The sequence below is a fragment of the Cherax quadricarinatus genome, chromosome 2 (assembly GCF_038502225.1).
Source record: "Cherax quadricarinatus isolate ZL_2023a chromosome 2, ASM3850222v1, whole genome shotgun sequence".
Lineage (NCBI taxonomy): Eukaryota > Metazoa > Arthropoda > Malacostraca > Decapoda > Parastacidae > Cherax > Cherax quadricarinatus.
The window spans coordinates 38,428,408-38,455,268 of record NC_091293.1 but is presented as its reverse complement, the minus strand read 5'-3'; the positions used below and the strand labels follow the sequence as shown (position 1 = coordinate 38,455,268).

The 26,861-nt window shown below is 42.9% G+C and overlaps 1 protein-coding gene across 4 annotated transcripts in view; it reads left to right on the top strand.

Moving 5' to 3' along the window:
* LOC128706569 (uncharacterized) overlaps positions 1-26,861 on the top strand; it is a 516,652-nt gene that overhangs the window by 452,875 nt on the left and 36,916 nt on the right. For all 4 annotated transcript variants that reach the window (XM_070087824.1, XM_070087841.1, XM_070087835.1 and 1 more), the window contains one exon: positions 18,612-18,724. In XM_070087824.1, the coding sequence (XP_069943925.1) occupies positions 18,612-18,724 (113 nt within the window). The remainder of the gene's footprint in view (positions 1-18,611; positions 18,725-26,861) is intronic.

The window sequence follows — 26,861 nt, the reverse complement described above, 5'->3', positions numbered from 1 at the left end:
GGGTCTCTGAGCCTATGGGAACAAACATATAATGATGGGCAAGTTCTCCATATTTTCTAGATTTTTGGGACTCCCTGAAGCTGGCAGCTGCCCCTCCTTCTTCCCTGGTGTATTGGAGATAGGTATCAGCCAAGGTAGATGCACATGTATAGTCCCACACCACCTGCTTCCCATCTGTCCAGGCTTGAAGGGTGATACCATCTGGACGCTTCTGGCTGCCATCAGATCTGCATAGTTGGGGTGGCTCCCTTACTGCTGGGCATCCAGCTGTTGTGAGGCTCCTCTTGATGATGTTATTAACCTCCTCATGTCTTGCAATCTTTCCCTTGGATTTACGGCACACAAGACCATGGTACCCGAATCGGTCTGCTGCTTCACCGCCACAAATACACCTGTGTTCGGCGAGAATAGGGGCGGCAAGTCGAAGGGCAACACCGATGCGGATGGTCTGTGGGTCGAGACGTGTGCCAAGACTGGAGTTGGGAACAGCCAACAGAAAGTCCCCAGCATGAGGGGCTCTCACTGCCAGGAGGCGGGCTCTATCCTTCCCTGACACACTCTGAAGCATTGTTGAGGCTATATTTTCCACTATTGGACCATCCCAGTGCGATTGTTTGTAGTTGTTGGGGGGAGCAGGTCTGGTTTCAGAGCCCATTAGATTATCCCAGATCATTGCTCCGTCAATGAATTTTTGGTCCTGGACTCCAATCTTGTCCCTAAGATGTTCAGGGAGAATCGCTGCTACAAGCTCTCTGGATGCAACACACGAGGACAGAAAAGCAGGTAACGCAATCTGTGATGACTTGCGGACACCAATGCCTCCTGTATATATATATATATATATATATATATATATATATATATATATATATTTATTTATTAACACACTGGCCGATTCCCACCAAGGCAGGGTGGCCCGAAAAAGAAAAACTTTCACCATCATTCACTCCATCACTGTCTTGCCAGAAGGGTGCATTACACTACAGTTTTTAAACTGCAACATTAACACCCCTCCTTCAGAGTGCAGGCACTGTACTTCCTATCAAGTCTGGCCTGCCGGTTTCCCTGAATCCCTTCATAAATGTTACTTTGCTCACACTCCAACAGCACGTCAAGTATTAAAAACCATTTGTCTCCAGTCACTCCTATCAAACTCGCTCACGCATGCCTGCTGGAAGTCCAAACCCCTCGCACACAAAACCTCCTTTACCCCCTCCCTCCAACCTTTCCTAGGCCGACCCCAACCCCGCCTTCCTTCCACTACAGACTGATACACTCTTGAAGTCATTCTGCTTTGCTCCATTCTCTCTACATGTCCAAACCACCTCAACAACCCTTCCTCAGCCCTCTGGACAACAGTTTTGGCAATCCCGCACCTCCTAACTTCCAAACTACGAATTCTCTGCATTATATTCACACCATACATTGCCCTCAGACATGACATCTCCACTGCCTCCAGCTTCTCCTCGCTGCAACATTCATCACCCATGCTTCACACCCATATAAGAGCGTTGGTAAAACTATACTCTCATATATTCCCCTCTTTGCCTCCAAGGACAAAGTTCTTTGTCTCCGCAGACTCCTAAGTGCACCACTCAGCCTTTTCCCCTCATCAGTTCTATGATTCACCTCATCTTTCATAGACCCATCCGCTGACACGTCCACTCCCAAATATCTGAATACATTCACCTCCTCCATACTCTCTCCCTCCAATCTGATATCCAATCTTTCATCACCTAATCTTTTTGTTATCCTCATAACCTTACTCTTTCCTGTATTCGCTTTTAATTTTATTCTTTTACATACCCTAAAAATTCATCCACCAACCTCTGCAACTTCTCTTCAGAATCTCCCAAGAGCACAGTGTCATCAGCAAAGAGCAACTGTGACAACTCCCACTTTGTGTGTGATTCTTTATCTTTTAACTCCACGCCTCTTGCCAAGACCCTCGCATTTACTTCTCTTACAACCCCATCTATAAATATATTAAACAACCACGGTGACATCACACATCCTTGTCTAAGGCCTACTTTTACTGGGAAATAATCTCCCTCCTTCCTACATACTCTAACTTGAGCCTCACTATCCTCGTAAAAACTCTTCACTGCTTTCAGTAACCTACCTCCTATACCATACATCTGCAACATCTGCCACATTGCCCCGCTATCCACCCTGTCTTATGCCTTTTCCAAATCCATAAATGCCACAAAAACCTCTTTAGCCTTATCTAAATACTGTTCACTTATGTGTTTCACTGTAAACACCGGGTCCACGCACCCCCTACCTTTCCTAAAGCCTCCTTGTTCATCTGCTATCCTATTCTCCGTCTTACTCTTAATTTTTTTCAATAATAACTCTTCCATACACTTTACCAGGTATACTCAACAGACTTATCCCCCTATAATTTTTGTACTCTCTTTTGTCCCCTTTGCCTTTATACAAAGGAACTATGCATGCTCTTTGCCAATCCCTTGGTACCTTACCCTCTTTATATATATATATATATATATATATATATATATATATATATATATATATATATATATATATATGTCGTGCCGAATAGGCAGAACTTGCGATCTTGGCTTAAATAGCAACGCTCATCTTGCCATATAGGACAAGCGAAAATTTGTGTATGCAATAATTTCGCCAAAATCATTCTGAACCTAACGAAAAAAAATATATTTCACCGTGTTTGTTTAGTATTAAATTATTGTAAACAAAACTAAAATATATTTAGTTGGGTTAGGCTAAAATAAATTGTTCTTGTTATAATAAGGTTAGGTAAGTTTTCTAAGATTCTTTTGGAGCAAAATTAAAATTGTTTACATTAACATTAATGAAAAAAAAATATATCTTTAAACGTATAGGAGAAAATTTTTGAAAGGACTTAATTTTAAATGAGTTCTTGCTAATTGACCAGTTTTACATATTCGGCACGACATATATATATATATATATATATATATATATATATATATATATATATATATATATATATATATATATATATATATATATATATATATAATGCATACACAGTTGCACCTGTGTACGTATATACCCTGATGTCTAATAGCTTATGCAGTTATAAATTCACTGGGTTTGTTGCGATCATATATGAATGTGGTTACCGTGTGTATATGTGAATGCGTCCATGTTCACACTTGTTGCTGCATGAAGTGAAACACTCCACAAAGGCAAGTTTCTGGCCTGGTTTTCTATACACACTGTTAAAAATTCCTGAAAAATGTGCTACTTCATCAAACTTCTGTTCCTGCTCTTTACTGTTTATCATCTTATATAATAACGATGAGGAAGGTACAGCTTATGAGACTGTAAAGTATTAGTCTCTCCAAAGCCTTGTGTAGCAAATAGGGAATTTATTTTATTTGGATGAAGCTGTCTTGAAGATCAACAACAAATCTTCAATAACATTAATGTGGATTATCAACCACATTAATGTTTGCATCAAACATAACAAATTTAATGACAAAAGAATAGCATCATAAATTATGATAACTAGTGTTAATTAAACAAATAGTTCTCTTCATTAGTCTCACAAACAAATCAGCAGAATTCATAAAATTGTTATTACAGATGCTTCCCACTTTAAATGAGTTTATTTTAATGAACCCCGTTTCCTTTGTATAACTTACAGAAGTCTCTCCTTTAAACGGCCCTGTATTCTCATCCCTTTAAATCAGTGGTTCTCAATTAGTGGTCCATGGTGACATTTTGGGTGGTCCACAGAACGTTCTCTGTATTTGGTAATAAACTGATGATTGGTGCATATAGTCTTAAATTTATCGAAAGTAAAGTGTGGATCAGTGATATGCGCATTCACCAGCGTGAACGTGGGTGGTCGGATAAGGGATTCGCCTGTGTTAGCTGCAGCGACAGCCAAACTGTGGAAGCGATATCATGTGAACCTTGCGTAGTTGGTTCATGACATCGTGTGTGTGTGTGTGTGTGTGTGTGTGCGTGTGTGTGTGTGCGCGTGTGTGTGTGTGTGTGTGTGTGTGTGTGTGTGTGTGTGTGTGTGTGTGTGTGTGTACTCACCTAATTGTGGTTGCAGGGGTCGAGACTCAGCTCCTGGCCCCGCTGTGTGTGTGTGTGTGTGTGTGTGTGTGTGCGCGCGCGCGTGTGCATGGGTGTGCGCGCGTAAGAGCGCAGGCCATTCCTGTTCGATTCCTGTCAGCTGCCACATGGCTGCACGTAATTCTGTTGTTTAGTGCAGTAGACACTGAACTGCTGAGCTGATTAGTTGTGTCTTTCGTCCTGCACTGTTTTATAGGTGTGATGTAAGCTGATTTGGTTTTCTAATTTAATATAAAAGGAAGCTGGGAGGAGGATTAGAACAGTGTGAAATATTTCTGATCAGTTGTTGTGCTGCTGTGTGCTGTGTTGTGCTGCTGTGTGCTGTGTTGTGCTGCTGTGTGCTGTGTTGTGCTGCTGTGTGCTGTGTTGTGCTGCTGTGTGCTGCTGTGTGCTGTGTTGTGCTGCTGTGTGCTGTGTTGTGCTGCTGTGTGCTGTGTTGTGCTGCTGTGTGCTGTGTTGTGCTGTGTTTACCTGGAGTTTACCTGGAGAGAGTTTCGGGGGTCAACGCCCCCGCGGCCCGGTCTGTGACCAGGCCTCCTGGTGGATCAGCGCCTGATCAACCAGGCTGTTGCTGCTGGCTGCACGCAAACCAACGTACGAGCCACAGCCCGGCTGATCAGGAACTGACTTTAGGTGCTTGTCCAGTGCCAGCTTGAAGACTGCCAGGGGTCTGTTGGTAATCCCCCTTATGTGTGCTGGGAGGCAGTTGAACAGTCTCGGGCCCCTGACACTTATTGTATGGTCTCTTAACGTGCCAGTGACACCCCTGCTTTTCATTGGGGGGATGGTGCATCGTCTGCCAAGTCTTTTGCTTTCGTAGTGAGTGATTTTCGTGTGCAAGTTCGGTACTAGTCCCTCTAGGATTTTCCAGGTGTATATAATCATGTATCTCTCCCTCCTGCGTTCCAGGGAATACAGGTTTAGAAACCTCAAGCGCTCCCAGTAATTGAGGTGTTTTATCTCCGTTATGCGCGCCGTGAAAGTTCTCTGTACATTTTCTAGGTCGGCAATTTCACCTGCCTTGAAAGGTGCTGTTAGAGTGCAGCAATATCCAGCCTAGATAGAACAAGTGACCTGAAGAGTGTCATCATGGGCTTGGCCTCCCTAGTTTTGAAGGTTCTCATTATCCATCCTGTCATTTTTCTAGCAGATGCGATTGATACAATGTTATGGTCCTTGAAGGTGAGATCCTCCGACATAATCACTCCCAGGTCTTTGACGTTGGTGTTTCGCTCTATTTCGTGGCCAGAATTTGTTTTGTACTCTGATGAAGATTTAATTTCCTCATGTTTTACCATATCTGAGTAATTGAAATTTCTCATCGTTGAACTTCATATTGTTTTCTGCAGCCCACTGAAAGATTTGGTTGATGTCCGCCTGGAGCCTTGCAGTGTCTGCAATGGAAGACACTGTCATGCAGATTCGGGTGTCATCTGCAAAGGAAGACACGGTGCTGTGGCTGACATCCTTGTCTATGTCGGATATGAGGATGAGGAACAAGATGGGAGCTAGTACTGTGCCTTGTGGAACAGAGCTTTTCACCGTAGCTGCCTCGGACTTTACTCTGTTGACGACTACTCTCTGTGTTCTGTTAGTGAGGAAATTATAGATCCATCGACTGACTTTTCCTGTTATTCCTTTAGCGCGCATTTTGTGCGCTATTACGCCATGGTCACACTTGTCGAAGGCTTTTGCAAAGTCTGTATATATTACATCTGCATTCTTTTTGTCTTCTAGTGCATTTAGGACCTTGTCGTAGTGATCCAGTAGTTGAGACAGACAGGAGCGACCTGTTCTAAACCCATGTTGCCCTGGGTTGTGTAACTGATGGGTTTCTAGATGGGTGGTGATCTTGCTTCTTAGGACCCTTTCAAAGATTTTTATGATATGGGATGTTAGTGCTATTGGTCTGTAGTTCTTTGCTGTTGCTTTACTGCCCCCTTTGTGGAGTGGGGCTATGTCTGTTGTTTTTAGTAACTGAGGGACGACCCCCGTGTCCATGCTCCCTCTCCATAGGATGGAAAAGGCTCGTGATAGGGGCTTCTTGCAGTTCTTGATGAACACAGAGTTCCATGAGTCTGGCCCTGGGGCAGAGTGCATGGGCATGTCATTTATCGCCTGTTCGAAGTCATTTGGCGTCAGGATAACATCGGATAGGCTTGTGTTAATCAAATTTTGTGGCTCTCTCATAAAAAATTCATTTTGATCTTCGACTCTCAGTCTGGTTAGCGGCTTGCTAAAAACTGAGTCATATTGGGACTTGAGTAGCTCACTCATTTCCTTGCTGTCATCTGTGTAGGACCCATCTTGTTTAAGTAGGGGCCCAATACTGGGCGTTGTTCTCGATTTTGATTTGGCATAGGAGAAGAAATACTTTGGGTTTCTTTCGATTTCATTTATAGCTTTTAGTTCTTCCCGCGATTCCTGACTCCTAAAGGATTCTTTTAGCTTAAGTTCGATGCTTGCTATTTCTCTGACCAGTGTCTCCCTGCGCATTTCAGATATATTGACCTCTTTTAGCCGCTCTGTTATTCTTTTCCGTCGCCTGTAAAGGGAGCGCCTGTCTCTTTCTATTTTACATCTACTCCTCCTTTTTCTTAGAGGAATAAGCCTTGTGCATACATCGAGTGCCACCGAGTTAATCTGTTCTAGGCATAAGTTTGGGTCTGTGTTGCTTAGTATATCTTCCCAGCTTATATCGGTTAGGACTTGGTTTACTTGGTCCCACTTTATGTTTTTGTTATTGAAGTTGAATTTGGTGAATGCTCCCTCGTGACTAGTCTCATTTTGTCGGTCTGGGGCTCCTCGCATACATGTCTGAACCTCAATTATGTTGTGATCTGAGTATATTGTTTTTGATATGGTGACATTTCTTATCAGATCATCATTGTTAGTGAATATGAGGTCTAGTGTATTCTCCAGTCTAGTAGGCTCTATTATTTGCTGGTTTAAATTGAATTTTGTGCAGAGATTTAAAAGCTCGTGTGAGTGTGAGTTTTCATCAGAGCTGCCTCCTGGTGTTATTACTGCAACAATATTATTTGCTATATTCCTCCATTTTAGGTGCCTTAAGTTGAAATCCCCCAGGAGCAAGATGTTGGGTGCAGGAGCTGGAAGATTTTCCAGACAGTGGTCAATTTTTAACAGCTGTTCCTGGAATTGCTGGGATGTTGCATCCGGAGGCTTGTAGACTACCACAATGACTAGGTTTTGGTTCTCGACCTTTACTGCTAAAACTTCCACTACGTCATTTGAGGCATTAAGCAGTTCTGTGCAAACAAGTGACTCTGCAATGTACAGGCCAACCCCCCCCTTTTGCCTGTTCACTCTGTCACATCTGTATAGGTTGTAACCTGGGATCCATATTTCATTGTCCAAGTGATCCTTTATGTGGGTCTCAGTGAAAGCCGCGAACATTGCCTTTGCCTCTGCAAGCAGTCCACGGATGAAAGGTATTTTGTTGTTTGTTGCTGGCTTTAGACCCTGTATATTTGCAAAGAAGAATGTTATCGGACTGGTGGTATTGTTGGTACTGGGGGGGGATTTTTTTTCCGGCATTAGTATCTGTATCTGTTGGTTTGGAGTGGAGGCCATCGACTGTGGTTCCACTCCAGGAATGACTGGATTTGGTGTACGATTTCTGCCATTTCCTGCCAGTTTTTTTTCCTTCCTGGCACTAAAAAAACCTCTCCCTCTTGAGTGGCTGTGGCTACCCAGGTTTTCCCATGGCCTGGATGTTTTGTATCTTTTTGTCCCCTTTAGATGGTATGCCTGGCAATTTAAGTTATAGCACAGTCTTTCCTGTACTGAAGAGGTACACATTTCAGGGTGAAAAAGCTTACAGGAAGGGAGTTTGCATTTTCCTGTTGTCATATGGGCATGGCATTTTCTAGGGTGGTCATAGTTGCACGTCCCATCTGTTTTTCCAGATTTCCCATGCCAGCAGATACCAAGTGCATAGTATGTGCACAGGCTTGGTTTCCGCTTGCCTTGGGTTTCTGTGACTGTATTCCCTGTTGGTGCATGTTTCCCTGTCTTACTTCTATCCTCCCTAGCACCAACAATGGAGCTCCCACCAGTTGTTTTTGGTAATTTATCCTCACTATTGCTATTGGAGTCCTCTTGTTTGCTATTTCCTGCGGTATTTCTAGTTTGCAATATTGGTTTTATCTTATCTTTGACTACACTTGTTTCCCTACTATGGCTCCTGTCCCCTATGAGGTCATTTATATGTATTCCTTCCTGCGTATAATTCCCGACTACCTGGACAAAATCTCCAGCTTCACCATTACTGTCTCCCAGGACAGTATCTCCAGCTTCACCATTTCTGTCTCCCAGGACAGCACCTCCAGCTTCACCATTACTGTCTCCCAGGACAGCACCTCCAGCTTTACTATTACTGTCTCCCAGGACATCACCTCCAGCCTTACAGTTTGTGACTACATGGCCAGTATCAAGGGCAGTACCATTCAGCCCAGACTTTTTATGTTCCCATCTGTTGTAGAAAGCTTCCAGGTTTTCTATGAAAGCAGCTTTGATGTTGTCCTCTTTTAATACTCTTGTGATTTTAGTCCACAGATTTTCCTCATTTGGGCATACCCAGAAACACTTCTCTGTTTTAATACTGCTTGTAGCTAGTTCTGGGATATCTGCACAAGGGGCGTGACACCAATTTCCACAAAAATGACAATTTATCCATGTGGAAGCCCGTTTGTTTGACTGACCACAGACTACACACAGCTTCATAATGATTTGAATGGTTGATTTACTGCAATTCTACTAGCAACCTCTTGAAAATTATATTAATAACCTTAAATGAAGCTCTAGCTATTTGTATTTCTGTTTCTAACTCTTTTTGTATATTGGACAGCTTACCGTCACGTTCCTGATTTTTAATGTTTGTGTTTATAAGGGCGCCTACAACCCCATCCGTTTACAGTCTGCTTTATTGTCCAACGAAACTGTTTGAAACCAGTCCCGGGTTCGGACCAGTCAAGGGTTCGGACCAGTCAAGGGTCCGGACCAGTCGATCTGCTCTGATCAGTGGGTCACTTATTTAAAACATACTGGTCGGTGATTTGAGCTAACACATGAAGGATCTACTGGAAATTATCTACCCGAGTAATATGTGATTTGACTGATACAAAAGTATAACTTGCGTGTTGAAGAGCCGGTGATATCTGGCAGCTCCTACAATGACGAACGGTCACCTCCTTGTTTATCAATCGCTGTATCTGGCTTTTCTATCTTTTTTTTTTTTTTTTTTTTTTTTTTTTTTTTTTTTTTTATCCGTCTCCACCGCAATAAATGCTATATTATCACTATAGTTGACTGGTGCAAATTTTGGAGGAAGGACGCTTTTTCTGTAGTAATAATTGCTTCTCGTTGTGTATATTGCGACCGCTGGTAACTACAGGTTATATGAAATTCACAGTAACGTCTCGTATTTCAAGAAAAGAAACTAATGAAAGTCACTCCACTCCACTAAGTACCATTATAATACTGGTTAGTTGCTACTACAACACTGTATTCTGCTATTCACTGGTATCACTAGATTATATGCGAGTACACTAGCATGCCAGGAAGATTATTAAAAACAGCTGACCTGTGGTAAGTTTCTGGCGACTTCTGGCACCTTCCTCTATAGGCTTATCACTTCATTTACAAATTCACCTGTTTTCAAATGACACTTTAGCCTTTATCATCAATATACTAGGGAGCCACTGTAGTATACACTATGTATACTCAATGATATCAGGGAGACTTTCTTTCCTCTGACATGAAAAGTTCAATTATTATTATTTTTTTCCACACGGGACACAGGCCTATGATTCCCCTCTGGCAGTAAACTCTGCTACGCAGTGCACACTAATTCTCCTTTTTTGACTCAGTATATAATGTTTTCCGCCCAAGATTGGTTCCAGGCGCTAGAGGGATGTATCGTATAGGATTGATGACACAAATTAAAGTTCTAGCACGTAAGAGCGACCGTGAAAACACGAGAAAACCCGGAGCACAACGAGGCACGCTGACACGCTGGCACTGCTGTGTGCTGTGTTGTGCTGCTGTGTGCTGTGTTGTGCTGCTGTGTTGTGCTGCTGTGTGCTGTGTTGTGCTGCTGAGTGCTGTGTTGTGCTGCTGTGTTGTGCTGCTGTGCTGTGTTGTGCTGCTGTGTGCTGTGTTGTGCTGCTGTGCTGTGTTGTGCTGCTGTGTGCTGTGTTGTGCTGCTGTGCTGTGTTGTGCTGCTGTGCTGTGTTGTGCTGCTGTGTGCTGTGTTGTGCTGCTGTGCTGTGTTGTGCTGCTGTGTGCTGTGTTGTGCTGCTGAGTGCTGTGTTGTGCTGCTGTGTGCTGTGTGCTGTGTTGTGCTGTGTGTGTTGTGCTGCTGTGTCCTGTGTTGTGCTGCTGTGTCCTGTGTTGTGCTGCTGTGTGCTGTGTTGTGCTGCTGTGTGCTGTGTTGTGCTGCTGAGTGCTGTGTTGTGCTGCTGTGCGTTGTGTTGTGCTGTGTTGTGCTGCTGTGTGCTATGTTGTGCTGCTGTGTGCTGTGTTGTGCTGTGTTGTGCTGCTGTGTGCTGTGTTGTGCTGTGTTGTGCTGCTGTGTGCTGTGTTGTGCTGCTGTGTGCTGTGTTGTGCTGATTTATGCTGTTTATGAAACCGGTGATGTTTTATTATTACATGTGTATTATTATCTTCTGTTTTTCATATCCTTTTTAATGCCAAACTCGACATATAATAAATATATTTCGTTATATTGTCCACAGATATAAATATATAACAATGGCAGGAATGAATGTTAAGCGCAAGTGTTCGGAGGACTACACTAAATTCGGCATCACTGGTCAAGAAAAAGATGGCAAGGAATTACCACAGTGTCTTATTTGTTTCAAAGTTTTGGGGAATGGCTCAGTGAGCCAGCTAAGCTTAAACTCCATCTCGAAAAGTGCCACCCCAATTTGTTGCAAAAGGATGAAGATTATTTCGAGCGGCAGTTATCACCTTTCAAGCGGCAGCGTCTTGACGCGACAGGTACGTTCTATGGTGGCCTGGTGGCTAAAGCTCCCGCTTCACACACGGAAGGCCCGGGTTCGATTCCCGGCGTGTGGAAACATTTCGACACGTTTCCTTACACCTGTTGTCCTGTTCACCTATCAGCAAGTAGGTACCTGGTGTTAGTCGACTGGTGTGGGTTGCATCCTGGGGGACAAGACTGAGGACCACAGTGGTAATAAGTCTTAGGTGATGCACTGACTTTCTTGGGTTATCCTGGGTGACTAACCCTCCGGGGTTAAAAATCTGAACGAAATCTTATCTTATCTTATCTTAAGAACACCAATGCAGTGCGCGCTTCCTACATTGTCGCATACAAAGTCACACAGGTCAAGAAGCCTAGTACGACTGTAGAGAAACTTGTGTTACTTTACGCAAAAGAATCGGTGAAGCTTGTTGTCGGTGAGGACGCAGCATGGAAGCTGAATGATATATCAATTTTTAATGACACTGTCGAGACGAATAAATGAGATCTCACAAAACATCAGTGAACAAGTTGTGGATGAAATAAAGAAATCTCTGTTGTTTGCTATTCACTTGGATGAATCAGCTGATGTCTCACTGTCTTCTCAGTTATTGGTATTTGCATGATACATGGCTGGAAACCTCAAAGACAAGTATCTCTTTTGTAAGACTCTTGATATCACCACAAGGGCTCAGAATGTATTAGAAGTTATTAAAAATTTCTTTGAAGTAAATGGTCTGGATTGGGTAAATTTGGTGGGTGTTACCACTTAGTTACCATTTTGTCCTAGGCACATGTCGATTAGACACTAGGCCTGTTGTATTTGCAAGTGTGTGTGTGTGTGTGTGTGTGTGTGTGTGTGTGTGTGTGTGTGTGTGTGTGTGTGTATGTGTGTGTATGTGTGTGTATGTGTGTGTGTGTGTGTGTGTGTGTGTGTGTGTGTGTGTGTGTATTACCATTTTGTCCTAGGCACATGTCGATTAGACACTAGGCCTGTTGTATATGAGTACGTGTGTGTGTTAGTTACCATTTTGTCCTAGGCACATGTCGATTAGACACTAGGCCTGTTGTATATGCGTGTGTTAGTTACCATTTTGTCCTAGGCACATGTCGATTAGACACTAGGCCTGTTGTATATGCGTGTGTTAGTTACCATTTTGTCCTAGGCACATGTCGATTAGACACTAGGCCTGTTGTATATGCGTGTGTTAGTTACCATTTTGTCCTAGGCACATGTCGATTAGACACTAGGCCTGTTGTATTTGCAAGTGTGTGTGTGTGTGTGTATGTATGTGTATGTGTTTGTGTGTGTGTGTGTGTTACCATTTTGTCCTAGGCACATGTCGATTAGACACTAGGCCTGTTGTATACGAGTACGTGTGTGTGTTAGTTACCATTTTGTCCTAGGCACATGTCGATTAGACACTAGGCCTGTTGTATATGAGTACGTGTGTGTGTGTGTGTGTGTGTGTGTGTGTGTGTGTGTGTGTGTGTGTATGTGTTTGTGTGTGTGTGTATGTGTTTGTGTGTGTGTTTGTGTGCGTGTGTGTGTGTGTGTGTACTCACCTAGTTGAGGTTGCAGGGGTCGAGTCCAAGCTCCTGGCCCCGCCTCTTCACTGGTCGCTACTAGGTCACTCTCCCTGAACCATGAGCTTTATCGTACCTCTGCTTAAAGCTATGTATGGATCCTGCCTCCACTACATCGCTTCCCAAACTATTCCACTTACTGACTACTCTGTGGCTGAAGAAATACTTCCTAACATCCCTGTGATTCATCTGTGTCTTCAACTTCCAACTGTGTCCCCTTGTTACTGTGTCCAATCTCTGGAACATCCTGTCTTTGTCCACCTTGTCAATTCCTCTCAGTATTTTGTATGTCGTTATCATGTCCCCCCTATCTCTCCTGTCCTCCAGTGTCGTCAGGTTGATTTCCCTTAACCTCTCCTCGTAGGACATACCTCTTAGCTCTGGGACTAGTCTTGTTGCAAACCTTTGCACTTTCTCTAGTTTCTTTACGTGCTTGGCTAGGTGTGATGGTGCACCTGTGATGCTAGACTCAAGATCAGGCTTTCAAGCCTTGGTGAAACAGCGTAGCGCCAGTGGTAACCGGAGTTCACTGTTTCATTCACAAAGAGACACTGGTATCAAAAGCACTACCTGATCACCTGAACACCATTTTCAAAGGAATGATGAAGGTGGTAAATTACATCAGATCGTCAGCAGTGAACACCACACTGGTCAGAAAATTATACCAGGACGTGGGTTCCGACTTTGAGGTGTTGCTGGTCTACACTTTTGTACGGTGGTTGTCAGCAGGGAATGTAGTCAACAGAATTCTTGAAGAATTAATTCTATTTGTCCAGTCTAAAGGGTAAGAAGGTTTTACAAATATGCTAGAACTGTCAGAACTAGCATCCCTTGTCGATATTCTTGGTATCTTGAACAAATTTTAATCTTCAGCTGCAAGGGAAAGGAGCAAATTTGTTCTCTAACCAAGGAATCATCAAGGCTTTTCTTGAGAAATTAGAACTCTGGATAGGAAGAGTCGAAGGTAAAAATTTAAGTAAACTTCCATGTGTGGATGCCATGCTAGGGGAAAAGGAAGCCATTCAGGTGCATATTCTCGAACATTTATATCAGCGATACTTTCCAGAGGTAGACAAGACAAGGGATGGGTTTTCTTTCGTCAGAAATCCATTCATAACAGATGTTGATGGTGTTACAGAGACTGTGCAGGAAGAGTTATTGGACCTGAAAAAAATGATTTGGCAGCTAAAGATGTGTACCAGAGGTCTACAATGGAAAATTTTTGGGCCAGTATGATTGTTACTTACCCAAATCCGTGAAAACAAGCAGTCTGATTTCTGTTTCCATTTGCATCAACTTACATGTGTAAGAATGGATTTTTTATGTTTGTTGCACATAAAGTTTGTATGAAATATATTTCAGACCAAAATGTTAGGTATCTGGAGTTTACCTGGAGAGAGTTCCGGGGGTCAACGCCCCCGCGGCCCGGTCTGTGACCAGGCCTCCTGGTGGATCAGAGCCTGATCAGCCAGGCTGTTACTGCTGGCTGCACGCAAACCAAAGTACGAGCCACAGCCCGGCTGGTCAGGAACCGACTTTAGGTGCTTGTCCAGTGCCAGCTCGAAGACTGCCAGGGGTCTGTTGGTAATCCCCCTTGTGTATGCTGGGAGGCAGTTGAATAGTCTCGGGCCCCTGACACTTATTGTATGGTCTCTTAACGTGCCAGTGACACCCCTGCTTTTCATTGGGGGGATGTTGCATCGTCTGCCAAGTCTTTTGCTTTCGTAGTGAGTGATTTTCGTGTGCAAGTTCGGTACTAGTCCCTCTAGGATTTTCCAGGTATATATAATCATGTATCTCTCCCGCCTGTGTTCCAGGGAATACAGGTTCAGGAACCTCAAGCGCTCCCAGTAATTGAGGTGTTTTATCTCCGTTATGCGCACTGTGAAAGTTCTCTGTACATTTTCTAGGTCAGCAATTTCACCTGCCTTGAAAGGTGCTGTTAGTGTGCAGCAATATTCCAGCCTAGATAGAACAAATGACCTGAAGAGTGTCATCATGGGCTTGGCATCCCTAGTTTTGAAGGTTCTCATTATCCATCCTGTCATTTTTCTAGCAGATGCGATTGATACAATGTTATGGTCCTTGAAGGTGATATCCTCCGACATGATCACTCCCAGGTCTATTTTATATAACTTCTCAAATTTCTGTTTATAAGAAACACATTCCAAATCTAATTGTCAGTTATCTTTGCTTTGCCTTTATATATCATTACTCAAAAAAAATTAGATGGTCGACGATATTTTTATAACTGGGTTGGTGGTCTATGAGCTTTAATGGACCCGCTTTCTTGTGGATGGTTACTCCATAATTGCCAGTGACTTCTTTATCACTGACAATATAATTATGTTTGTAAAATTAATTATATCATAGCTGAGTCTGAGGGAATTTTTGATAATTGCCATGTTGCTGTCGTTTAGGCTGTTACAATATCAGCGCTTATGGGATTTTTTTTTAATGCTGTAATATTCAACGTTTCTGGCTATGGGTATTGGTATGCCTGAGTGCATTTCCTGTCCCCTTTCTCTGTCTCTCTCCAGTGAATACATCCTCTGGGATCGTATTAGCTCGGACATACTCTTTTTTTCTGCAACTTTGCAATCTTATGATGTGTTGATTGCAATACGAAAGACTTAGAGCTATTATTTTACTCCCCCCCCCCGTGCTTGTTTTGTGTGTGTGTGTGTGTGTCGTGCCGAATAGGCAGAACTTGTGATCTTGGCTTAAATAGCAATGCTCATCTTGCCATATAGGACAAGTGAAAATTTGTGTATGCAATAATTTCGCCAAAATCATTCTGAACCTAACGAAAAAAATATATTTCACTGTGTTTGTTTAGTATTAAATTATTGTAAACAAATCTAAAATATATTTAGTTGGGTTAGGCTAAAATAAATTGTTCTTGTTATAATAAGGTTAGGTAAGTTTTCTAAGATTCTTTTGATGAAAAATTATAAATTTTTACGTTAACATTAATGAAAAAAAATATATATTTAAAAGTATAAGAGAAATTTTTAGAAAGGACTTAATTTTAAATGAGTTCTTGCTAATTGACCAGTTTTACATATTCGGCACGACACACACACACACACACACACACACACACACACACACACACACACACACACACATATATATATATATATATATATATATATATATATATATATATATATATATATATATATTTTATCACACTGGCCGATTCCCACCAAGGCAGGGTGGCCCGAAAAAGAAAAACTTTCACCATCATTCACTCCATCACTGTCTTGCCAGAAGGGTGCTTTACATTACAGTTTTTAAACTGCAACATTAACACCCCTCCTTCAGAGTGCAGGCACTGTACTTCCCATCTCCAGGACTCAAGTCCGGCCTGCCGGTTTCCCTGAATCCCTTCATAAATGTTACTTTGCTCACACTCCAACAGCACGTCAAGTATTAAAAACCATTTGTCTCCATTCACTCCTATCAAACACGCTCACGCATGCCTGCTGGAAGTCCAAGCCCCTCGCACACAAAACCTCCTTTACCCCCTCCCTCCAACCCTTCCTAGGCCGACCCCTACCCCGCCTTCCTTCCACTACAGACTGATACACTCTTGAAGTCATTCTGTTTCGCTCCATTCTCTCTACATGTCCGAACCACCTCAACAACCCTTCCTCAGCCCTCTGGACAACAGTTTTGGTAATCCCGCACCTCCTCCTAACTTCCAAACTACGAATTCTCTGCATTATATTCACACCACACATTGCCCTCAGACATGACATCTCCACTGCCTCCAGCCTTCTCCTCGCTGCAACATTCATCACCCACGCTTCACACCCATATAAGAGCGTTGGTAAAACTATACTCTCATACATTCCCCTCTTTGCCTCCAAGGACAAAGTTCTTTGTCTCCACAGACTCCTAAGTGCACCACTCACTCTTTTTCCCTCATCAATTCTATGATTCACCTCATCTTTCATAGACCCATCCACTGACACATCCACTCCCAAATATCTGAATACGTTCACCTCCTCCATACTCTCTCCCTCCAATCTGATATTCAATCTTTCATCACCTAATCTTTTTGTTATCCTCATAACCTTACTCTTTCCTGTATTCACCTTTAATTTTCTTTTTTTGCACACCCTACCAAATTCATCCACCAATCTCTGCAGCTTCTCTTCAGAATCTCCCAAGAGCACAGTGTCATCAGCATAGAGCAGCTGTGACAACTCCCACTTTGTGTGTGATTCTTTATCTTTTAACTCCACGCCTCTTGCCAAGACCCTCGCATTTACTTCTCTTACAACTCCATCTATAAATATATTAAACAACCACGGTGACATCACACATCCTTGTCTAAGGCCTACTTTTACTGGGAAAAAAATTTCCCTCTTTCCTACATACTCTAACTTGAGCCTCACTATCCTCGTAAAAACTCTTCACTGCTTTCAGTAACCTACCTCCTACACCATACACTTGCAACATCTGCCACATTGCCCCCCTATCCACCCTGTCATACGCCTTTTCCAAATCCATAAATGCCACAAAGACCTCTTTAGCCTTATCTAAATACTGTTCACTTATATGTTTCACTGTAAACACCTGGTCCACACACCCCCTACCTTTCCTAAAGCCTCCTTGTTCATCTGCTATCCTATTCTCCGTCTTACTCTTAATTCTTTCAATTATAACTCTACCATACACTTTACCAGGTACACTCAACAGACTTATCCCCCTATAATTTTTGCACTCTCTTTTATCCCCTTTGCCTTTATACAAAGGAACTATGCATGCTCTCTGCCAATCCCTAGGTACCTTACCCTCTTCCATACATTTATTAAATAATTGCACCAACCACTCCAAAACTATATCCCCACCTGCTTTTAACATTTCTATCTTTATTGCTACGTTAATATCGTTTAGGTTACAATATCAATGCATATTATAATGCTGTAATATTCATCCTTCTGGCTGTTGTGCCTGTGGTCACTTCCGGTACCTTCTCTTTCCCTCTCTCACTGCAGTAAACGCACTCCCCTGGGAACATATTCGCGTGGAAACCTTCCTCTTTTCTGCAATTTTGCAACCTGCTGATGTGTTGATTGCAACACGAAAGGCCTAGAGCTATCATTCTACTCCCTCCGTGGTTGTTTTGTGTGTGTATATATATATATATATATATATATATATATATATATATATATATATATATATATATATATATATATATATATATATATATATATATATATTCGTTGAATTTGGCACACTCGAACAGTAATGTTAATTATATTTTTACACATTCAGTGTATTTCATGAATTATTATTATTATAATCAAGGGGGAAGCGCTAAACCCGGAGGATTATACAGCGCCTGGGGGGGGGGATGTGGAAGGCATTCAGGCTTAATTCGGGGAACTGGAGCACAGATCCAATTCCCTAAATCAAGAGCCCCTCACCAACATCAAGGAACCTTCCTTGAGGGGTATTTCATGAAATACTTGTATTATTTACACTTGTAATAGGTGTTAGAAATCAACAGTTGTTTTTCCTCTCTCACTAAGTACTGTGTTATGTTAGCTTTATGACTTTGTCTGTTGTTGTTGATAGTGGAGACAATATGGTGGTACTGATAAGTTATAGATAAAAATAACATATATACTGGTCTAGATAATTATCAAAGAAACGTTTCCCCGCTGAAGAAGAGAAGAAGCTAAATGTTTTATTAAATATCTTAATAAAGTGTATACATGTACCTGTTTCCGTTCATGATTAAATACGTTACTCTTATGACGGATACATCATATTCATTATTATATAAAAAAACGTTGAGCAATCCACTTTCTCTTGTATTGTTGAAGTGATTTTCTGCCGAGTTTCATTGAGGTGGTTGCAAGTCATTAATACCCAGTGTGGTTCTCCACAGACAATGAACCAGTGGTTGGTGCTGTCAGATTGAGTCACCAAGCAGCTTTTCACAAGATAGCTGTCAGGCCTCGACGAACACATGGTGCTCCACGCTCTAGACGCCCAACACAGGTTAGTCAAATTTAAAAACATAAAAGGTTGAATTTAAGGTAAAATTATTATACTAATTAGTAATAAATATGATCATCTGAAGATTCACTCCCCCCTCCTTCAAAGTATGAGGGGGGAGTGACGTGATAATGGAAGATGAAGATTAAGATTCTTTACAAAAAAGATTAAGATTCTTTACAAAATACAAGTCACAATACCATTGTTGGAACAATACATGAATATCCCGCACTATGAGTTCAACTGTCAACACTGCGGCCCGGTTCCTGGACCCATTATGTACCTCTATAATCATTTGACTACTGCCCACACCATGGGTATGGGGTACATAAAGATGTTCAACTGAACTATGGAGAGTGCAACTTATGACGACATTTCAGTCCGACTTGGACCATTAGTTAGAGACCATTATCTCCAACTAGTCAATCTCGTAATTGCTAGTTTTGTGTATTAAGATTCCCTATTTCTAAACACCTAAGCTATTGAATCTCAATGAACTTTACTGTAGTCACTACCGAGGTTTGGGATGTATAGATCTAGCCTGTCATACCCTTTACCACTAATGTCGGTATAAAAAAAACTCATTAAACGCTGTGACCAGATATAAATATGTAAATAGTTGATTGCCACTGTAACTTGTTCAGCTCTCAAAACTTTGGGGCCCAGCCCCTGGACCCATTATGTATCTCTAATCTTTTGACTACTACCCCCCTCAAGGAAGGTTCCTTGATGTTGGTGAGGGGCTCTTGATTTAGGGAATTGGATCTGTGCTCCAGTTCCCCGAATTAAGCCTGGATGCCTTCCACATCCCCCCCCCCAGGCGCTGTATAATCCTCCGGGTTTAGCGCTTCCCCCTTGATTATAATAATAATAATTGACTACTACCAATACCATGGGTATGGGGTACATAGTAAAGATTTTAAACTACAGCCCCACACATTCCATGTGTCTCTTCTATCCGTATATCGTGTCTGATGCAACAGTTTCAATTTCCCCAACATCGTTAGAGAAGAATTTCCATGAAGCTTGTAAACTACATTATATAACTTGTATACTGTCACCAGTGAGAGAAAGGTAAAGTGGAAATCAGTTTTCTTCCGTGGCATACAGAGTGTAGTAGGATATTGGCAGGATGTCAGCATACCTGTGGGACATGTAAAAAAATCCTTGGAAGGAAATCCAGAGTCACATACAACCTCTGCTTTTCCAAACATCATATCTCTTGTGGCCCGGTGGCCTGGTGGCTAAAGCTCCCGCTTCACACACGGAGGGCCCGGGTTCGATTCCCGGCGGGTGAAAACATTTCGACACGTTTCCTTACACCTGTTGTCCTGTTCACCTAGCAGCAAATAGGTACCTGGGTGTTAGTCGACTGGTGTGGGTCACATCCTGGGGGACAAGATTAAGGACCCCAATGGAAATAAGTTAGACAGTCCTCGATGACGCACTGACTTTCTTGGGTTATCCTGGGTGGCTAACCCTCCGGGGTTAAAAATCCAAACGAAATCTTATCTTATCTTAAACTAAACACAGTCTCAAAAAATTACCTCGAACTAGCAAGGTGCTTATGGTTGTGCAATAAAGACATAGAACTTTGGGCAGGTATCAGAAAGGTACTAAGGAGAGTAATAAATGATAAAAATAATCAAGAAAACAAAGATGACTTCTTGGATAGTCTACCAAAAATATATAAAACATGGGAGAAAGAGGAGTGAACCAAAAAATGCAGAATGCCCATACCACAACAGATGACTCGAAACTATCTAGTTACCCACATAGTGCTAACCCAGATCCATCCCCCAGTCATAGCACTAATGCCCACAGCGCTGGTACTGGCCCAGGCTCAGCCCCCAGCCCCAGTGCTGACTCAGTCTCAGCCCCCAGACTTATTGCCAGTCCAGACTCTACTAAGGACCCTACCACAGTCACCACTAACACCTTAAATATACAACCATCATTGCACAAGACCATAGCCCACATTACAAATGTAGGGGAGGAGTCTCCTCCTCCTCCTCCTACTGAGGAAAGTAGATGGAATCCAGGATGGGGTAGCCCTGGCTTGGATACTGAGGATTATAGTGCAGTTCCAGAACCTGCAGAAATTGACAACACACCTCAACAATTCTATCCAACCAAAAGTGAAATTGTGCAAATACTGTTTGGGGCATCTTTAAGCATGGAATATCAGGAAAAAATGGGACATGCAACTTTGAGCATCCCAAAAAATGTAGTGACCTCCTGTCTAAAGGAGTGTGTCGTTCTTCTTCCTGTACTTTCTTTCACCCAAAAATGTGTCACTCTTTGGTCCTCCAAAAGCAGTGTTACAACATCAGCTGCCCGGCATACCATCGAAAAGGGACCAGGAGGCACAGACCTCACAAGACAAACAATAGTAGCTATGACAACCCAACTCCAGGTGATCTTTAGTGGCAGGAAACGGAAAAAGAAATTGGAAGGAATTAAAAATAGTCCACCACCTTGGAGCCTTGTTGGACTGGAGGCACAACCAGTGGCCCCCCATGGCCCTCCAGAACTACAACTACTGATGCCAATAACAAAACCCCCCAACAAACACAGAATACAACCTCGTTCATATTTGCTAATATACAGGGCCTTAAGCCATCCACCAACAACAAAATACCTTTTATCAGTGGACTTCCAGAGGAGTCTAATGCAATGTTTGCAGCCTTCACAGAGACCCACACAAAAGATCACTTTGACAGTGAAATATGGATAAGTGGGTACAACCTTTTTGATGCGACAGAAAGAATAGGCAACAAGGGGAGGTTGGCCTGTATGTCAAAGAGTCGCTCATCTGCACGGAGTTGCTGAACACCACAAATGAAGTTGAAGTTCTATCAATAAAGATCGAGAACCAAAACCTAGTCATCGTGGTTGTATATAAGCCACCAGATGGAACCTCCCAACATTTCAAGGAACAGTTACTGAAAATTGATTACTGTTTGGAAAACCTTCCAGCTCCATCCCCAAACATCTTACTGCTTGGTGATTTCAACCTAAGGCATACAAAATGGAAGAATGTAGCAAATAATGTTATAGCTGAAACAATCCCTGGAGGTAGCGCAGATGAAAGGTCACACACACATGAGCTACTAAGTCTCTGCGAAAAACACACCTTAAGCCAGCAGATAGTGGAGCCAACAAGACTAGAAAACACACTTGACCTTATCTTCACAAATAATGAGGACCTGGTACCTGATCATCAATCTAATCGATCAGTCAACAGACGTACATGCATATCCGGGTCTTTATGGTCACTGATCAGCAATCGAAGTGACTTACATGCACAGGGGTCCTGATCACTGTGTAAAGGTGTCTTCACAAAATACAATTTCAACAACAAGAACATCAACTGGGACCAGGTAGATCAGTCATAAATGAAACATGTTAGAAAGATATCTTAAATAACATGGATCCAAACCAGTGCCTTGAAAGGATCAACTTCCTGGCAGCTGAAGCATGTTCTAGGCATATTCCCCTAAGAAAGAAGAAGAGCAGGAGTAAACTGGAGAGAGAAAGACGCTCCCTCTACAGAAGACGACGAAGAATCACTGAGCTCCTCAGGAACGCTAAAATATCAGATACATGAAAGGCAGCGTTGACCAGGGAAGTGGAAACTATCGAACTTAAGTTAAAGGACTCTTACAGGAACCAGGAGAGACAGGAGGAGCCTAAAGCTATTAGTGAAATTGAAAGAAATTCAAAATATTTCTTTTCATATGCCAAAAACAAGGCAAATACCACATCTAGTATTGGGCCCTTACTCACACAGATGACAACAAGGAAACGAGTGAAATACTGAAATCCCAGTACGACTCTGTGTTTAGTGAGCCACTAATCAGTCTGAGGATCGACAATCCAAATGATTTCTTCATGAATGAGCCTCAAAACTCTGTCAATGTATGCCAGATTTCCGACTTTGAAAAAGCCATTGACAACATGCCCATGCACTCAGCCCCAGGCCTAGACTCGTGGAACTGTGTTCATTAAGAACTGCAAGAAACGCCTCTCACGTGCCCTATGTATACTACGGAGAAGGAGCTTGGACATGGGTGAAATTCCACAGTCAATTAAAACAACAGATATAGTCCCACTCCATAAAGGTGGCAGCAAAGCATTAACAAAGAACTATAGACCAATAGCTCTGACGTCCCACATCATTAAAATCTTTGAAAGAGTGCTAAGAAGTACGACTGCAAACCACTTGGATTCCCAAAAAATGAACAAAGCCAGGTTAGCATGGGTTCAGGGCAGGTCGCTCTTGCCTCTCACAACTACTGGATCACAATGATATAGCCTTGGATGCACTGGAAGAAAAACAGAATGCAGATGTAATACACACAGATTTTGCAAAAGTGTTTGACAAGTGCGATCATGGTGTAATAGCGCACAAAATACGTGTTGAGGAATAACTGGCAAAGTGGGGAGATGGATTTTCAACTTCCTAACCAATCGAACACAGACTAGTGGTCAACAGAGTTAAATCGGAGGCTGCCATAGTGAAGAGCTCTTCCACAAGGCACAGTACTCGCCCCCATCCTGTTCCTCATCCTCATATCAGACATAGACAGAGATGTAATCCACAGCACCGTATCATCCTTTGCAGATGATACTAGGATCTGCATGAGACTGTCATCTGCTGAGGACACGGTTAACCCCCAAGAAGATATAAACAAAGTTTTCCAGTGGGCAACAGAAAACAATATGATGTTCAATGAAGACAAATTCCAACTACTCCGTTATGGAAAACTGGAGGAGATAATAACTAGAACAGAGTATACTACAAACTCACAACAGTGCCACGATCACAAGTGCAAAGAAAACGATAGAATGGATAATGAGAACGTTCAAAACGAGAGATGCCAAGCCAATGATGATCCTTTTCAAATCACTTGTTCTCTCTAGGCTGGAATACTGCTGTACATTAACATCTCAATTCAAAGCATGTGAAATTGCAGATCTAGAGAGTGCCCAGAGAACCTTTACTGCACGTATAAGTTCTGTCAAGCACCTGAACTACTGGGGATGCTTGGAAGCACTTGACTTGTACTCGTTGGAATGCAGGAGACAGATATATCATAATCTACACTTGGAAAATCCTAGAAGGAATGGTCCCGAATCTGCACACAGAAATCACTCCCTACGATAGTAAAAGACTGGGCAGGCAATACAAAATACCCCCAGTTAAAACTAGGGGCACCATTGGTACAGTAAGAGAAAACACCATAAGTGTCTGGGGCCCAAGATTGTTCAACAGCCTCCCACTAAGCAAAAGGGAAATTAGCAATAGGCCCCTGGCTGCCTTCAAGAGGGAGCTGGACAGATACCTAAAGTCAGTGCCGGATCAGCAGGGCTGTGGTTCGTATGTTGGACTATGTGTGGCCAGCAGTAACAACCTGGTTGATCAGGCCCTGATCCACCGGGAGGCCTGGTCGTGGACCGGGCCACGGGGGAGGTTGATCCCCGGAATAACCTCCAGGTAGATTCGGCTTCACAGTGACCACGTAGGCTTCATGTGTTACCTCTTTCCCCCCTCTCCTCCAGTCATTGTAGAATGATATCCTCAACACGTGTAACAACACGTGTAACGTTGTAGGCTGCATGTGCGACCTCCCAGGCTGTTACTACATTACATAAATTATGTACTCAGGTTCAGTGACCATGTAGGCTTAAAGTGCCTAAGTGGAAATAAGTCACTTTGTCAGACTTTCCTGGGTTATCCTGAGTAATCTACATATATTACCTGGAGTTTACCTGGAGAGAGTTTCGGGGGTCAACGCCCCCGCGGCCCGGTCTGTGACCAGGCCTCCTGGTGGATCAGCACCTGATCAACCAGGCTGTTGCTGCTGGCTGCACGCAAACCAACGTACGAGCCACAGCCCGGCTGATCAGGAACTGACTTTAGGTGCTTGTCCAGTGCCAGCTTGAAGACTGCCAGGGGTCTGTTGGTAATCCCCCTTATGTGTGCTGGGAGGCAGTTGAACAGTCTCGGGCCCCTGACACTTATTGTATGGTCTCTTAACGTGCTAGTGACACCCCTGCTTTTCGTTGGGGGGATGGTGCATCGTCTGCCAAGTCTTTTGCTTTCGTAGTGAGTGATTTTCGTGTGCAAGTTCGGTACTAGTCCCTCTAGGATTTTCCAGGTGTATATAATCATGTATCTCTCCCTCCTGGGTTCCAGGGAATACAGGTTTAGAAACCTCAAGCGCTCCCAGTAATTGAGGTGTTTTATCTCCGTTATGCGCGCCGTGAAAGTTCTCTGTACATTTTCTAGGTCGGCAATTTCACCTGCCTTGAAAGGTGCTGTTAGAGTGCAGCAATATTCCAGCCTAGATAGAACAAGTGACCTGAAGAGTGTCATCATGGGCTTGGCCTCCCTAGTTTTGAAGGTTCTCATTATCCATCCTGTCATTTTTCTAGCAGATGCGATTGATACAGTGTTATGGTCCTTGAAGGTGAGATCCTCCGACATAATCACTCCCAGGTCTTTGACGTTGGTGTTTCGCTCTATTTCGTGGCCAGAATTTGTTTTGTACTCTGATGAAGATTTAATTTCCTCATGTTTACCATATCTGAGTAATTGAAATTTCTCATCGTTGAACTTCATATTGTTTTCTGCAGCCCACTGAAAGATTTGGTTGATGTCCGCCTGGAGCCTTGCAGTGTCTGCAATGGAAGACACTGTCATGCAGATTCGGGTGTCATCTGCAAAGGAAGACACGGTGCTGTGGCTGACATCCTTGTCTATGTCGGATATGAGGATGAGGAACAAGATGGGAGCTAGTACTGTGCCTTGTGGAACAGAGCTTTTCACCGTAGCTGCCTCGGACTTTACTCTGTTGACGACTACTCTCTGTGTTCTGTTAGTGAGGAAATTATAGATCCATCGACCGACTTTTCCTGTTATTCCTTTAGCGCGCATTTTGTGCGCTATTACGCCATGGTCACACTTGTCGAAGGCTTTTGCAAAGTCTGTATATATTACATCTGCATTCTTTTTGTCTTCTAGTGCATTTAGGACCTTGTCGTAGTGATCCAGTAGTTGAGACAGACAGGAGCGACCTGTTCTAAACCCATGTTGCCCTGGGTTGTGTAACTGATGGGTTTCTAGATGGGTGGTGATCTTGCTTCTTAGGACCCTTTCAAAGATTTTTATGATATGGGATGTTAGTGCTATTGGTCTGTAGTTCTTTGCTGTTGCTTTACTGCCCCCTTTGTGGAGTGGGGCTATGTCTGTTGTTTTTAGTAACTGAGGGACGACCCCCGTGTCCATGCTCCCTCTCCATAGGATGGAAAAGGCTCGTGATAGGGGCTTCTTGCAGTTCTTGATGAACACAGAGTTCCATGAGTCTGGCCCTGGGGCAGAGTGCATGGGCATGTCATTTATCGCCTGTTCGAAGTCATTTGGCGTCAGGATAACATCGGATAGGCTTGTGTTAATCAAATTTTGTGGCTCTCATAAAAAATTCATTTTGATCTTCGACTCTCAGTCTGGTTAGCGGCTTGCTAAAAACTGAGTCATATTGGGACTTGAGTAGCTCACTCATTTCCTTGCTGTCATCTGTGTAGGACCCATCTTGTTTAAGTAGGGGCCCAATACTGGGCGTTGTTCTCGATTTTGATTTGGCATAGGAGAAGAAATACTTTGGGTTTCTTTCGATTTCATTTATAGCTTTTAGTTCTTCCCGCGATTCCTGACTCCTAAAGGATTCTTTTAGCTTAAGTTCGATGCTTGCTATTTCTCTGACCAGTGTCTCCCTGCGCATTTCAGATATATTGACCTCTTTTAGCCGCTCTGTTATTCTTTTCCGTCGCCTGTAAAGGGAGCGCCTGTCTCTTTCTATTTTACATCTACTCCTCCTTTTTCTTAGAGGAATAAGCCTTGTGCATACATCGAGTGCCACCGAGTTAATCTGTTCTAGGCATAAGTTTGGGTCTGTGTTGCTTAGTATATCTTCCCAGCTTATATCGGTTAGGACTTGGTTTACTTGGTCCCACTTTATGTTTTTGTTATTGAAGTTGAATTTGGTGTGTCTGATGTGTATGATAATTTGTGTAACAGTATTTATGTGTACCTACCTACCTACCTGGAGGGCATTCCGGGGATCAACGCCCCCGC